The sequence below is a fragment of the Neltuma alba genome, unplaced genomic scaffold (assembly GCF_004799145.2).
Source record: "Neltuma alba isolate B1F8T4 unplaced genomic scaffold, ASM479914v2 tig00012420_pilon, whole genome shotgun sequence".
NCBI classification, from domain to species: Eukaryota; Viridiplantae; Streptophyta; class Magnoliopsida; order Fabales; family Fabaceae; genus Neltuma; species Neltuma alba.
Genome location: NW_021636909.1, coordinates 21,372 through 38,009, shown reverse-complemented (window position 1 = coordinate 38,009; position 16,638 = coordinate 21,372). Strand labels below are relative to the sequence as shown.

The 16,638-nt window shown below is 33.4% G+C and overlaps 1 protein-coding gene across 1 annotated transcript; it reads right to left on the bottom strand.

Moving 5' to 3' along the window:
• Positions 1 to 10,006: 10,006 nt before the first annotated feature.
• On the bottom strand, positions 10,007 to 16,500 carry LOC114726991 (uncharacterized). The gene is made up of 9 exons (XM_028913695.1): positions 16,411 to 16,500; positions 13,472 to 13,563; positions 13,110 to 13,183; positions 11,499 to 11,703; positions 11,248 to 11,395; positions 10,782 to 10,861; positions 10,647 to 10,689; positions 10,160 to 10,216; positions 10,007 to 10,057 (listed from the first exon to the last, which is right to left on the bottom strand). The coding sequence occupies exons 1-9, from the start codon at positions 16,498 to 16,500 to the stop codon at positions 10,007 to 10,009; spliced, it is 840 nt and encodes a 279-aa protein (XP_028769528.1).
• Positions 16,501 to 16,638: the final 138 nt, after the last annotated feature.

Below are 16,638 nucleotides of genomic sequence, written 5' to 3'. Positions count from 1 at the left end.
AGGTTTATTAAGGACCAAAATCACTTGTTTTGAATTTTAGGATCAAAACCCCAAATGAGATTCAATTCCAGGTGCTAAAAATTATATTAACCTAATTAATAATAATAATAAAGAGTAAAATACACTTATTACCTTTCTATTTTATCTCAATCACAGAAATCTCTAATCTATTTTGAAGACATATATAAACCTTTTTTAAAATAAAACGTAGACTATATAAACCTTCCTCCTATATTTAAGATTCATGTATATCCATCCAAACCATTAGTTAACCGTTAAGTTTCATTTTAAATTATTTTTTGACAAAAATGCCCCTTTTAACTTAATAATTATTTAGACGTTTGTATTTTCCAAAAAAGGTTTTTTTATGGAATCAAAAAATAATTCTGATACATATATTTTAAAATTTCTAATATGTTATAAAATTTATTAATTTTGATTTAAATAATAAAATTTTATAATTTTAATTTTTTCTCACATTCATTAGAAATTATTTACTTTGATTCTTTTAAATTGTAAAAACATATTTCAAATATATAGTTTTTATTTATCATAAAATTTAAATGATATGAGTTTAAAAAACTTTCTAAATAATTTTAATTTATAATTTAAAACTTTAAAAACATCTTTTGTTACAAAAATTTACAAACATATTGAGTCAAGTATATATATATTGAAAATATAGGTAAATTTTTACTCAAGTCTTTATTGTTTGTCTTAATTGAATAAAATTCATGTGTGTGTGGTTTATTTATATACCACTGGCATCAAAGTAAGATATATAAATCGGGTTGGGCATATATATAGAGCTCATCAGTTTCAAACTGACAAATGTCATGACTTCTCTAAAAATAAAGGAAAAATAGGAGCACTGTCCATGTATAAAACACTTACTAGGCAAGTGAGTATTGTACTTGTACATCAACTCCAATTAACTGGAAATTTGCCATTGTTGTGAATGCGGTGTATACACAAGCATGGGAGCTATATGAAAGGAAGGTGTATACACATTATTGATACATACTATCGAAGAGGAAGGGCAAAGTAAGGCATAACGCAACTCGAGTATTCATTGAGAGGTTTTCCTCTGTTTTGATGAGAGACAGTTTCAAGTTGTGAGGTACGATATATACAGGCAGGTTTTTGTCCTTTTTTTTTTTTGGGAGTACGTGGGAAGCCCTGTACGTTGCTTATACCGGAAAATCTTTTTTTTTTTTTTTTTGCTGGGCCACTGCTAATAATATCGGAAAATCTGTCAGGGATAAGAAGTATGAAAAACTAGCAACTGCAGTGTTAAATTTAGACAATAAATTGAGATGGTTAAGCTCTATCAAACTATATCTGTTATATTTTCTATAAGAAAAATAGAAAAACTTAAAAATAAATATCCCTTCTGGGTTCAGTACGTACTATTTTTAAACTTAGATTTCTGTAGGGAATGGTATGAATGAATTTCTTAAGGATGATTTATCTCAGTGTATCAAAAAAAGAAAAATCACACGTATATATATCTTGTGTGTGTGAAATAGGGTCAAGCATCGTCTCCATTGAACTATTGAAATGCATCTCTTTGCACAGTTGTCACACGTATTCTCTGTTCATTTGGCTTTCTTTTTCTTTTGCCAGCTGTTTATTTGGTTTTTTAAATGATCTAAAGTACTGCATCTCGTCTTAATATAAAAGCTACCTGATTAATTTGAATATATATAAAAAATTAATTAAGTTAATTATTTATAATAAATATGTATTGTCTTTTAAAAATATCATTGCTGATTATGTGTATTAGATAGAACATTTAATAAGTGTAACTATTACAAATGACTACTTTTAGAAAAATAAATAAATATAAAAAATAAAGTAAAATGTCAAACTAATTAACCCTTATATTAAGGATATGAGGTAATATATTTTTATTTACGCATCAATTGTTAAAAAAAAAAAGTTGACCTATATATGTTTAATTTCTTTATATAATTGTGATTGCAAACGTCCTAAATATTAAAAATATATATTAATTAAATAATATAAAATAATATTTTATTATAAAATAATAATGCTTTATTAAAAAAAAACCAAGGCATTCAGCTTTTCCACCGAATTTGGTGGAAAAGCTGATCCCATTTAAGAGGAAGAAGAATTATGGGGCGAAGACCATTGACGGAAGGAAGAAAATGAGAAGAGACATTTACAAAAGAGAAGAATTTTAGGGAGGTCATTTATTGAAGGTAAAAAATTTGGGGTGGACGGTTGGCAATTTGAAGAATAAAAAGAGGGAGTGGTAGCAGGGAATGGAAAGAGGGAGTGAGAGGCATAGAAGGAGAGATCGAGAGAAAAGAAGAGAAGTGTAAGCATTTCGGAAAGTAATACAAGCTTTGAGAGATCATTTAGGTACATAAAAACACTTCTTTTTATTAAATTTTTTTATGAATATTTTCTATATATTTAGAGCTTTATATTAGCAGTATTATTACAATGTTAGAGAAATTTTGTGATTTGGGTATAAAGTAAGTATTGAGTTTTGAAAATATTTGACCGTATAAATTTAAAGATATATTATTAAGAAATCTTAATCGATTTAGATTTGTCTATTTATTACTTTTGGTATTTAAAATTAAATTTATTTTGTTAAAAAATCTGTTATTTATGATATATCATATTTATACCGATTAAAACTAATTTAAATAATTTATTTGGGTTGTTTGATATATTATTGAAATTTTAATTGGTTTATATTTTTTTATTGATTGTTTTGAGAATTTTAAACTAAGATTTTAGTTGGAAAATGTATTATTCAAGATATATAGAATGTTTTTACCGATTAAATTTAAGTTAAATAACTTATTTGGTTTACTTAATATATTGTTGATATTTTAATCGGTTTAAAATATAAAATAGGTTAAGACTATATTATTAGAAAAATTTTGAGACTTAAAACTTAAGTTATAAATTGAGATTCTTACAATATTAGATAAAAACAATATTTTATAAATATTTATAATTTAACTGAGTTATTTGGGTAGAGAAAAATTGTTATTTGAAGTAAGAATTTGTAGATAGTAAATATATGTATATATATTAATAATAATAAATTATGCAATTTAAGTTATTTATTGGTATGTATATTAAATTGTATTTACATTATTTGTATATTATCCTGTACTTCGGAGTCTGTAATTTGTACTCTTATTTCTCAAGTTGTGAGGTAAGCTTGGAGTACAGGTAACCGGGGTTAATTTATTTTATATACATGCTTTTGATTGTAAGGTGTTTATTATGTTTTTATTTTCTCAAGTTAATTTGTGAAATTATGCCTGTGAATAAAGTGTATATTTTCTTATATGACAAATTTTGGTGAAGTGGGAAGTATGTTGATTTAAGTATGCTTGAGTTGTGCTTTATTGTAAATTTGTTTTCTTGTGGTGCTGAATTTAATATACTAATATTATGTTATTGAAAAAAAATGATGAAAATGTGTCATACTTTGTTTGAAATTATATCATTTTACTTTGAAAAAATTATGAGATTTTAATATATATATATATTGTGACTATGCATGGGGTTCATATGTGGAGGTTGGGATTTGTTATGTGGAGGATAATTGTTCTTGAAGCCCGCGCGGCATGCCTACACTACGGATCCCAGTGTTTGGCCTTTTTGTTAGACCCCTGTAGTTCCTCTTTTTCCTTGGCCCATAATTGAGAACGAACTCTTGAGTAGACACCTCTTGCATCATAGTCTATTTTTGGACGGTGTAGGTACAGGAGGGGGCCCATTGCTTGATGTGAGTGAGGTGACCTTTGGCCGGGTTACTCAGCACAGAAAGCTTGGGTTCTTGTTAAGGAGTCATAAGGAGGAGTAAGGTGATGGGAGGGTATATTTCATTGTGTTGTTGCATATATATACTTTTATATGAATTTGTGTTGTGGATGGAGAGATATACTCTTTTTATGTGATTGTATCTATTAAAGTACCATTTATTTCTTAAACTATATTTAAGCACTACTTCACCAACTTGCCATCCTACTTGTATATGTCATAAATTAATAGTTGGTTACTGGGACTTTACGTCTCACCCCGCTATTCATCAATGTTTTTCAGGAGAGCCATCTAATTTGGCTTGGCGAGAAAGGAAGCAACCAGAGGCATAGGCGAGTATAGCCCAGTAGTCCTCTTTTGGTTTAGCATGTAATGTTATGTATATTGCCATCTTAGGACCCACGACTGTGTTGACATATACTCTCTTTTGTTTGGATGACTGTATTTGATGGGATGCTGTTAAAATGGCTGAAGGCCATAAGACTCTGCTGTATGTGATACTCTTATGTGTATGACTTGTGGACTGTTTTGAGCACGCTATGTTTCTTGTGTCCTAAGTCTTTGTGGAATGAATGATATGTTGGGCTTGTGGGTGGTTGCTGTGTCCTGAGGCTTTGTTCTATGCGTGGTTAAGCCCATGGGTATTTTATGTATCCTAAGCCACTTGGGATGTTTTCGGAATAAGCCAAATTCTTTATAATCATGGTAGTATTTTAACGCTCTAACTCGATTCTTTTTCTACCATGGTTATCATTTTAAAAATGGTTTTATAATTATGTATTAAGAAGAGGTCCTTTTTTTAGTGATAGTACATATAGTTGATGGATAGCATGTGGAAAAATATACACATCTAGCCGATGGCTTCAAAGTTAGAATAGTTGCGTTCATGACCGTTGACAAATCATCAAATATCACTAATTATAAAAACGACTTATTTTGATTTTGTTCCCATGAAACTCTATTAGTCCCATATACCAATATGATGAGTTCTTCACAAGCTCATGTAATTGTGCACATATAGCACAACATCATCAAATCAAACTACATTATTATTCATCTGCATCCACACATAAGCGCATGTTATTATTGGACATAATTGCATAACTATTATCCCATGGTAGACGACTAACGAAGCTCCGATTTTCCTATGCTTGGGGGCAGAAAGTGGTGGCGTAGTTAGTTCCGCCGTTGCAAGTAAAGGTGCCTTTGAGATCATCGAAAGCGAAACTATAAGCTTCAGGACACTGACTGCTGAAAAACTGGGAGTATTTGGTGCGTTTGCATGTGCTTGAACTGTTGTACTCTCCGGTGCAGCAATACTGAAGATTGCCAAAAGCTACGCAAGCACTCTTGCACGCAATAACGCTCCCACAGAGGAGGAAGGCCAGAGTAAGGCACAAGACAACTCGGGTATTCATGATAAGAGGTGCAGTGTATGTATTGGTGTACTAAATTTGTGGTGTGTTTTGATGGGAGATATATGCCTCATGTTCGGGTCTGTATATATAGGCCGCGGCGCTTCGAATAGTAAGGATGGAAATTTAATGCGTGGAGCCATATATCCTGCCGTGCACGTTGCGAATATTGAAAAAATAGCTGGTTTCCCACACTGTCAATCATGGAAATGGCCCATTAATGATAATTTCATGTATTCCTCCCAAAAAAACGTTAAGTTGTGGAGATCAATGCTTGTTGGTAGTCTTCAGCGGGGGCGAAACTACAGAGACATCTAGGTCAGGTGGTAATATTATACTGCTTCCGATCTAGTCCTAATTATAAGACTTTATTTATAGAGAACGGAGTTAGTATTATATACCACTGCAAATTCGTCCCTGTCAATTAACATCGCCGTGATCTTTTCGTTTGCTGTTGCGCATATTATTTAGGGAAAATTTCACTGAAGGACCGCTGAAGGCAATTAATTTCCAATAGCCCCCAAAACAATCTGACAAGCCACTGCAGGACCATGGGGTGAATTGATATTAATTTCAAAACTAAAAAGACAGTGTTGCCCCTCAAACTATTACTCTGAAATTTGAAGTCTTCTCTCTCTCTCTCTCTCAACTCCCGATATCTAAAGCCCCTCTCGCTCACTCTCTAAAATTCCAGTTCATGCAGTGAAGAAGATCGTTCACCTCACCGTCGCTACTGTTGTGGTGAGGAAAGACTTTGCCATCGTCATTGCTCTGCTGCGGAGAGCCTTCGTTGTCGCCCTTGCTCTAGCAACGAGAGCCTCCATCACCGCTCCTGCAAGTGTTGGACGAGAGCCTTTTGTGTAGATATGAAGCTGGTTAAACTAGAAAAGCTTGCAGGAACGCGAACTCTACATGAATTTATTGCTGAATACAGTTTGTTTTTGTTTTAATAAACAGCTATTTTTGTGTACATATGAACCTCAATATGTATTTTTGGAATGGTTCACGAAGTGGCCATGACAATCCGTGAGTTGAAATCTATTTTGTATGGCTATGAATAGATGGAGAATTTCATGATGGTACTTAGAGGTAAACTGCCCTAAGTACTGAACTGAAACTAGCTTGCAACTATATAAATGTGTGAACAAATTAATCGACTTGCAACTATATAAATGTGTGAGCGAGAGGGTTCACAAGTGAAATTAGGAAATTTGCAAGTTTATCAATTGAAAAAGTTTATCACAAGTCTTGGAGTAAGGGTTCACAAGTGAAATTAGGAAATTTGCAACACGAATACACTCGTTAACAATAGAAATACGTTCTTTTACAAGTAGATTTATTTCATTTAAAAAGTTGAACACGTCAATTCACAAATCTGGAAGTGACTGTTTACAAGTGGAATTAGGAACTTTGCAATAAGAATACATGCATTAACAATAAAAATACGTCCATTTGCAAGTCGATTAATTTGTTCACACATTTATATAGTTGCTAGCTAGTTTCAGTTCAGTACTTAGGGCAGTTTACCTCTAAGTACCATCATGAAATTCTCCATCTATTCATAGCCATACAAAATAGATTTCAACTCACGGATTGTCATAGCCACTTCGTGAACCATTCCAAAAATACATATTGAGGTTCATATGTACACAAAAATAGCTGTTTATTAAAATAAAAACAAACTGTATTCAGCAATAAATTCATGTAGAGTTCGCGTTCCTGCAAGCTTTTCTAGTTTAACCAGCTTCATATCTACACAAAAGGCTCTCGTCCAACACTTGCAGGAGCGGTGATGGAGGCTCTCGTTGCTAGAGCAAGGGCGACAACGAAGGCTCTCCGCAGCAGAGCAATGACGATGGCAAAATCTTTCCTCAGCACAACAGTAGCGACGGTGAGGTGAACGATCTCCTTCACTGCATGAACTGGAATTTTTAGAGAGTGAGCGAGAGGGGCTTCAGATATCGGGAGTTGAGAGAGAGAAAGAGAGAGAGAGAAGACTTCAAATTTCAGAGTAATAGTTTGAGGGGCAACACTGTCTTTTTAGTTTTGAAATTAATTTCAATTCACCCCCATGGTCCTGCAGTGGCTTTTCAGATTGTTTTGGGGGCTCTTGAAAATTAATTGCCTTCAGCGGTCCTTTAGTGAAATTTTCCCTGTTATTTATCGTCGAACAAATTACTTTGGTTTCACCGTACTAGGTGCGTATACACACACATATATGCTACTTCTCCACTTGCCATTTCAGCTGTTAGAGGGCTAGTGCTAATTTATATAATCTTTTGGTTCTAAATATAAGTTTTATTTTATAATATCTACAGTGTAAATAAATAATACGTACTAATAATAGTTAAGGGATAAATATCAAGCGCTGGAACTCCCTGACTGACTCCTCTAGATAGTCAATAATCTCGCCCTTCTGTCTTCCTCGATTTTTCCTTTCAGTGGGGTCTAACTTAGTAATGCCAATTCATTGTTGACCTGATAATCCGTGTGGTCCAACCATGGAAACATAAACAAAGGTGGGCGACCGGAGACTGCTTGTGCTGGCAAGGCTGGGTGTGGTGGACTGGCAGCCACGTCATGTTATTTCGAGCTTCTGACCTGCGATATAAAAGCTTCAAGTTGTCCGGGGTCAGTCACGTCACTATGAAATTTCTGACGCTATTTCGTGGAGATTACCGGACCGAGGTAGTTACAGGTCCCGTCCCTGATATGCTTCCTCGATTTTTTTTAGCCATTTGATGCCTATCAATATCCAAAATATAAGATTTGTTTTACAATATAATTTATAATATAAAATAATTAAGTCTTTTATTTAGAGCCGGACAAGTATGTATACACAGTTATTCAAAACACATCTGCATGCCTGCTTAGGAGGCATTTCCCAATATATAAATTCATTTAATCTTATAAGTTAAGTATAAAGTCCATCTAAAAATAAAAAGAATATTAGTAAATGTTAACGCAGGCCTATGTGAATTTATTATTTATTTAAAATACGAGCCAATGTGCTAATATATGATTTTATATTTTTTCGGCTAATATCCAATAAAATATAGTTTGATCATGCAATGAATAAAGGACATCTCATGACGAAAAGGAAAAAAGAAACTAAAATATCCTCAAAAATCCTAAAAAACAAATTAGGGTTGATAAATTTTAGAATCTCAAATTAGACCTATTATACTATTTTGAAATTTTAAAATATTGTAAAATGTAATATTGCCCTTACTCCCAAAAATTATTTTCATATTGCTATTGATTACTCTATCTTAACTATTGATAACTTTTGTTTCAAAGTTTCAATGACTATTTTTGTATAACTATTGACTACACAAGAGTAATAAATAACTAAATAAAAAGTAGTCACTAAATCTCTAACAATGCTTAATACATTTTTTGAATTTTTGAAATAAAAATAGTTAATAATGAAGTTAGAGTAGTCAATAACTAAACAAGAATATTCACCAGATTTTAAAAATAAAAGTAGTCAATTGCAATGTTAAAGCAGTCAGTAATTAAACAAGAATAATTATCAGAATTATAAAAATAAACATAGTCAATAGTTAAAAAAGAATAATCAATACATAAAAAATAGTAGTTACTGAAGTTCCAGTGACATATTATCAAAACTTTGGCAACTGGCCGGGTAGCCGATGCTGGAAACCAATTAAGAATGCTACGGTGAAAATATTTTAAAAAAACAGTGAAGGACAATTGTATGATTTGACAAGATTTGAAAATTTTCAAACAGTGCAAGAGGCATGAATTGAAACTTTGAAATTCATTTATACAAACTTGTCTTTTAGCAAATTTTAGGGTATTTTATTGTCTTTTTCTCAAGCAAAAAATAATCTAAGTGCTTTTTTTTTTCACTGTTAAAGACCAAAGGACAGTCATCAACCTGAATAGTAAGTCGATACTGTGAACAAATAACTCTTATTCGTGTTTTTTTTTTTTTTAATTTTCAGTGCTCTTTGAATCGAGCCCAACTGTCCAAGCATTTATATACATACATACATATATATATATATATATATATATCTCTCTCTCTCTCTGGGCTAAAACCTTATCGTAAGAGGGAAAAGCATCAACCTCGGGGAAAATGGCGTCGAATGCTCTGATTCTCTCGCGTGGGAAAGGCATCTTACACCTCCGTCTAGCAAGGAAGATGATCTTTTACCAAGAAGCTCCAAGAAAATTAAGAATACAGGTATCAGACCTGAAGGTAATCTATTGGAAGGTCATTGGCCTTTGCTGGGGGAGAAAGTTGCAGAAAGGAAAAAAGGAAGTGTATCCTTCGCGGACAAACTTAAAGGAACTGGGAATGGAGAAAATGGGGATTCTGATGAGGAAATAGAAGATGCTGCTACTGATACATCTGAAGACTCCTTGTCGGAGAAGGCTCATTCTGATGATGAGGCACAAGAACGACCTTGTAAGGTTGTGGAGGACCCCAAATGTAACTTCCCAACCTTTGGTTTTTTTTTTGGAAGAATGAAGAAAAGGCTTTATAAAGCATGGAGGAAGGCTGTGATTGTTAAACTCCTGGGAAGATATATTGGCTACAAAGCTCTGGAATCTAGACTACAGAGCATGTGGGCTATCAGGGGAGTCATTAACCTAGTTAATATTGGTCATGGCTATTATGTGGTGAAGTTCTCAAATAAAGAGGATTATTTCAATGCATTGACAAGGAGAAGGATATTAGTTTGAAAGTTAAATAGCAATCTTATACCACATGAGTGATCTTGCAGATCCGAGCGAACAGTCCTTTAGGGACTGGACTTGCTGTGCGAAATAAGTTGTTCCTTCCTCTGCAAAGCCTACGGTAAAATAAGAGGACAAATGAAACACAAAATTCTTTAGGCTACAACTACAAAATATGCTTAAGTCAGGGCATACAGAACTGCTTTATATGAACAAACTTGTTTTAGAGCATCTTGGAAATCTTTTGCAGGGTTACCGCTCCTTTCTTCAAAAGACTGTGACCGGAAAGGGGGGGGGGGGGAATGCAGCACAGACATCAGATATTGATAAAACTGGTTAAGAGAAACAAAGGAGGTAGAACCATCTCCCATGCTAAAAATAAGGTCCTATTTCTCCAACAGCCCCTCTTCTCCACAGGTCAGAGATTGGGAAACAAAAGACAAAGTAGGGTAGAAGGATAAGAACAGTGAAAATTACTAGCTTCTCCACTAAATGGTCCACAAAATGCCTCATGAAATACGTGCTGCCTGGCAGCAACTATGGGTGGCAGCGGGATGACTTTTCTTTTAAGAGGTTCCTGTTAGTCCTCTTTCTACAGGATTCAGTTCCAGGAAGGTGTTTTCAAAATGCAATATCCCAAAGAAGGACTCGAGAACAATAATAAACTTCCATGTGGGACAGAACGGTAAGAAAAGAACCAAACTCATCCTCAAATGCTGAAAGATCTTTCACTGGATCAATCCAAGCACTATAAAGCGACAAAGTAATATTCAGCTCAATCTTTAAACATGTTAGGCGCATCTATGAAACTCGCATGATACTGAAAGTAGGCTACACTACCAGGGTTGATTCCCATAAAACTGCACCAAGACATGTCCATCGCAGGTCTGGCCTGCTAAGGTGGGTCTTTCTTCCATGATCTGAAATAATATTTTTTAAAATAAACACAAACAAGTTATGAAGTCAGGGTAAAAAAACAGGAGGCGTTGAAACATCAGCACCTCACCTCTCCTATGCCGTAAACTAATTCATCGTATCGACTAATGTTAAGAGAAAGTTAGACTAGAGGCAACCAAAGAAGCCAAAGAAATCGGTAATCAGTGACTATAACTGAATTCAACAAAATACAATATTTCTACTCTGGCAAACTGAGAAGAGATTCTGCATGAATATTCAACACTGCAAGGCTTAGAAATCCTACTTTTCATTTGCTTCGAAATACATAACTTCCTATTCCAATACATCACAAGCATGTAATAAATAGCAGTAGAAAACAAGCAGCATGGCAGGATATGAGAGTAAATGCCTCCGCAGGCCACCACACTTGACATGATGTTTTTGCCCATACAACACTCCCCGGGGTTATAGTAATACAATTGCTGTCAGTAACAGGTGACTCCTGTTGTGTCGATTCTGATACCTTGAGTGTGTTATTTTTCCCTCGTTTACCATCCCTACATTAAATTCTCAATAAACATAATGAGAGGGAGGGAGGGAGGAGATGCAATACTTTGTATATATTTACACAGCCATGAGGAAAGGTCATCCAAAACATACCTATTGCTGCCAAGGTCAAGAGCTTCATCTTGGATAACTGATTCAACTTCAGATGCTGGAACATCAAGATTTTCATCCCTATGAGAACCACTGCATTTAACAAGTGTATCTTCAAGGAATTGTTCTTTCATTCTATCCTCATGTAAACTGTTTGCGGAGACATTGTCCAATCTAACTTCTCCAGAAGATGAACCATGTGAAGAAACTGCAAAATATGTTGCCCAAAATAAAGGTTAAACATTATTTAGTAACAAAATACAATGATATGAAGACAAAACGGGCATCAGTGCTACAGGCAATGATGTGTTTAGTCCTTGTGTACAAATTACAATGAAGTCATCATTTTAAACCCCAAAAGAAAATATTAGCGCATGTGAATTTAAATACAAGAGTGTAATTTTTTAAAGCTTTTATGAGAAGGGTGGGTCAGACAGTTTAGAGTCCTTTAAAAAAGAGAAGCAGAGAGAGACCGAGGAGAATGCTCAACAAGGTCATTGAACGGACATTTTGGTTAACAACATATCTAAGGAATTGGTTGTTGATAGAACACAATTCGTCATGTGGTCCATATAGCCAACCTCACCTAATGAGATAAAACTTGTTGTTGTATCATTTAATTAATCCAAGACAGGAAGTTATTGAAGGTCATTATCATTATCTATGAACTGAAAGCCCTATTAATGCTTCTCACCCTGCATATAAATACTCCACAACTAGAACACTAAGATGTGCCTGCTATTGATTACTCTGGCATCTGTTGAACCATTCAGTGTGATATCGGCACCATGACAGTTGCCAAAAAAATTCAACTTATAAGAGCAACAGTCTTAAACTGCATTGCTTTTCCTGGCTTAACCAAGGAAGCATGGGAAAAAAAAATTATTGAATAAATACATCAATGTTTTAAGACTAGCGTCCAGACCGTTCAGAAAGAAAAGTCATCCATTAATATAATGAAGCTAACAAGCAGCCATCCTCCCTTTGACTAATAAAGGAGCGAGAATGCATTTTACAGTGTCGACTGGATCATTTAATGGTTACAATAAGAGCGAAGATTGATTATTTCCGGTTTATTAGATGAATTCTACAAATGGCATAAACATTACTCCAACAACTCAACGTGCAGTATTTCAGAGTCACATGACAGTACTAGCTATGCATCAATAATCCATAGCTAACAACTTACAATTAATTCAAAAAGAAGCGAAATTGGATCTATAGATAGAAGCTCAAAGGTCACAGGTTCCGGCTGGGTACGCAGTGTATACGTAGAAGCAAAGGAAGACTAAACCGCATGCATCATAAAAATAAGATAAACCATGATGATCCTCAATAATCAGCAGGAATTGAAAAAAGTTCCAGATTTTTATCCCAATTGGAAGGAAATTCAGTTACCAGTTAAATTGTTGATAATAAACTCAATTACTCAATCCCCATGGTGGTCAACATAATCGGATTTAAAATCAAAACATGTTTAACAGTGATTAGGCAAGGCGACGGATCAAGACTTATGGCGGTTAATCAAATAATTTTCACATGTTCAACCAAGAAAACTCCTAGAATGTGGTATGAGTATTGAGAACAGACATAAAATCGAGGAAAGGAAGCAACCTGGGTTGGAGAGGCAAGCAGGACTGCGCATAAACACAGAAATCAGTGCGGCGTTTTGGTGGTGTCCTTCGACGCTGTTGAGAATGTTTTGGAATACAATCAATTGGGATTATCTTTAGGCCCTTTTTCTCAGGTGTTCTTCTCTTCTTTGCCATTGCTCCGAATGGAAGTATCGGTCGGTAGAGAGTAGAGACAGGGAGGCCAAAAAGTTTCTCGAGGAAAACAGAGGAACCCTAGACCAAGAATAGAGAGACACGGTGTGTTTGATCAATGAGAATAGAATGTGGCGATTGGCAACATCAAACATTCGACGACAGCTTGAATTTAAAATTCGCCGCCTTCGATAGTTATCCTAATCTCACTTGCTTTGTACATTCCGAGTGTCAAGCGGAATTGTCCCGCTGAAATCTTCCACTATCGACCTAACCACATCCCCGACCGGGCATATAGACAGCTGCTGATGTTTCACAGCCAAGAATGTTGACACTATTCTTTCCTTTTATTCATCTGATGAATTAAAAACAGTCTTTTCCCTTTCCTTTTTATTATTGAGTGTCTTGAATAGTTGCTAAATTGCTAATTAGGCGTTTGGCAATAGCAAGGCGCGGGTTTTGAGAAGGAGATCACTCCGGCTAATCCACTAGGTGGTGCTGCGGGCATTGCTAGTTGAACCTTTTTGCCAACGCTAGTTGGGACTTGAAACGTGAGGATGTCTTTGTTGATGCGTGAGAAATTACTTTGCCTTTTTTTTTTTTTTGGGCGGTAGAGATAGCCAATTATTTTATTGTCATTCTAAGAGATGCTCTTCCAAATTTAAATATAAGAATTATTTTATAGTATAAATTTTTTAATTCTAAATATAAGACCCATTTTATAATATAATTTATATTATAAGATAGGTCTTGTATTTAAGGCTAAATGATGAGTATAAAACCAAGTAAGTAAAACCTAATTAGCTAATTTAGAAAAATATTTATTATTTTTTTAAAACTAATTAGGTATCAAAGGTTCCCTCTAATCCTCTATATAAATGTCATGGCTCGTCTCACAATGACATTCTCTTAAATTCTTAAAACTTATGCCGCTCCATCCCTGCAAGGCTAGAGAACCCATCGCTGTCTTAGTTGTGCTACCAGAGGATAGAGAGGAGTCTAATTCAAAATATAAGCTTTATTTTTTAGTTTGTCTGAGTATTTATTTTTTTATTTTACTCTTAATTGATTGTATTTAGTACTCTCTCTCATTAATATTACCCCTATATGTTCTCTTTCATCATTTTTTTTTCATTTATTGCCTCTCTTACTTATTCTCTTAATAAATAAAAGTAAATTTAAAGAAAAAAATATATTTCTGATATATTTATTATTTTTTTACTAATTTAAATTGCTAGTTCGTTAAATGTGATTCGATTATTTAAAACTTACATATAAAATTGGATGGAGCATAATGCAGAGAATAAAAACAAATGGTTAGAGTGTTTTTCTCATTAAATTAATTTTCCGTTACATTAATGAGTACAAATAAATGCTAATGGGCTAAGGGTGTTTTTCTTTTGGGGAACTAATAATGGGCTAATGTTTCTTTTACTGCTAAAAGTCTAAAACATCATTTTAGATTGATAAGTAATTACTGCAACATATTATATATATTATTAATTATTTATTAAATACTATTACCTCCGGACTTAAATATAAGAGCTAGTTAACTAATTTGAGTAGATTAAGAAAACAAGTTAAGTTAGTTATTTGTAATAAATACGTGTTGTCTTTCATAAAATATCCTTGCCAATCAAGTTTGTTTGTTAGAACTATCATTATTAGAAAGATTATCTTAGAAAAAAATGAACAAACATGAAAGACAAAGTAGATTAGGGTAGGTCTTATATTAAGGACCGAAAGTAGTAATACTTTAATTGCCAGTCAAAAAAATACTAATACTTTAATATTTTTTTTGGCCTGGAACTTTGATATTCAATAATTTATATATCATTGTTTACAAATAGCCGCACACAATTTACAAACGTAGTCATATGATCCGTAACAATGATCTTCCACTCTTGGTGACAAGAAAAAATATCTGATACCTTTTAGTGAATATTCTTAGAGATATAAATTTCATAATCGTACAAAAATGATACTGTGCTATTGTATAGAGTATTGTTTTTATTTATGTTATCATGACTCCTAACTTTTCTTTTTACCTGCCAACCATCATGACTCAACTGGGTCTTTATACGATTGAAGATTAACAATAAATGTATGTGATACTATGGGTGATGATTGATGTAATTAACATTCTTTATCTATTGTCTCAGATATTCTTTTATTTTATCAACATTTCTAATATTTCACTCTTCTGTTCATAAACATATTTCACTCTATTTTACCATGATACAGCGAATTCTTTTTTTTCATTTATTACCACATTCACTCCTTAATGCAAGAGTTAATTTACTAATTTGAATATATTAAGAAAATTTTTTAAGTTAGCTATTTGAATCATGTGTATTAACCAAAGTCACCACTTGATGGAATCTTTAATACATGCAACTAAAAAAATAGATAAATATAAGAGACAGTGAATTAAGATCTTATATTTAAGACCAAATTGAATATCAAATTAGCATTTATATTAAGGACCAAAGTTAGTATCACTCCCTCTAATCTTTATTATAAGATTCAAATAACTAATTTATCGATAACAAATTGTTAATAAAAAATAATTAAAAATCACAAATAGGTTAAAAATAAAATTTTATTTCCAAATATACCCTTATAATAAATAAGAAAAATAAAAGATGAAAGGAAATGTGTGGGGAAATATAATAAGAGAGAGTATGATTAAAAAAAAGAATAAATAATTAAAATAAAATTGAAAAAAATGTATTAAATGTTTAGATAAATTTTAGGAAAAATTATTCTTTCAATCTTCTAACTTTTAACTCACTTGTAACTCAATCCTTTAACTATGACTTCCTATGACTCAGTCCCTTAACTTTTGATTCGATTACAACTCAGTCCCTTATCTTTCTTTTTTTTCAGAAAATAATTTTTTATCATTACGAAATCAGTCCAACTCGTCCAACCTGTGAACAAACGTTATTAAGGCATTATTGATTGCTTATGTGGGTGCCAAGTCAGAGAGGTGGAATTTATTTAAGATTGAAAAAAAAAATTCAATTAAGGTAGGGTTTTCAGAGAAAAAAACAAAGAAGTGAAATACAGGTGACTGAACAAAGACTACTGGTAGAGGGATGAAGAGGATGAAGTGCAATATAGACGCCACGAAGAAGAAAACCCACCTTCCCCGTCGGAGAAACAAGCTGATGATGAGACTGTGGTGTCAACAAGCCAGCCAGAAGTAATATCTGAAAATTATAGTGACCCTCCATCATATCACCACGTCATTCTTATAATATCTCTATCGTTACTTCACCGTCAGCTCATATTTTACGTCTGAAATTCGATTCTTATGTTGCTCTGAATGCTAAGTCGTTGCCATTGCCGGCGATGGCGCCTGAATGTTCATA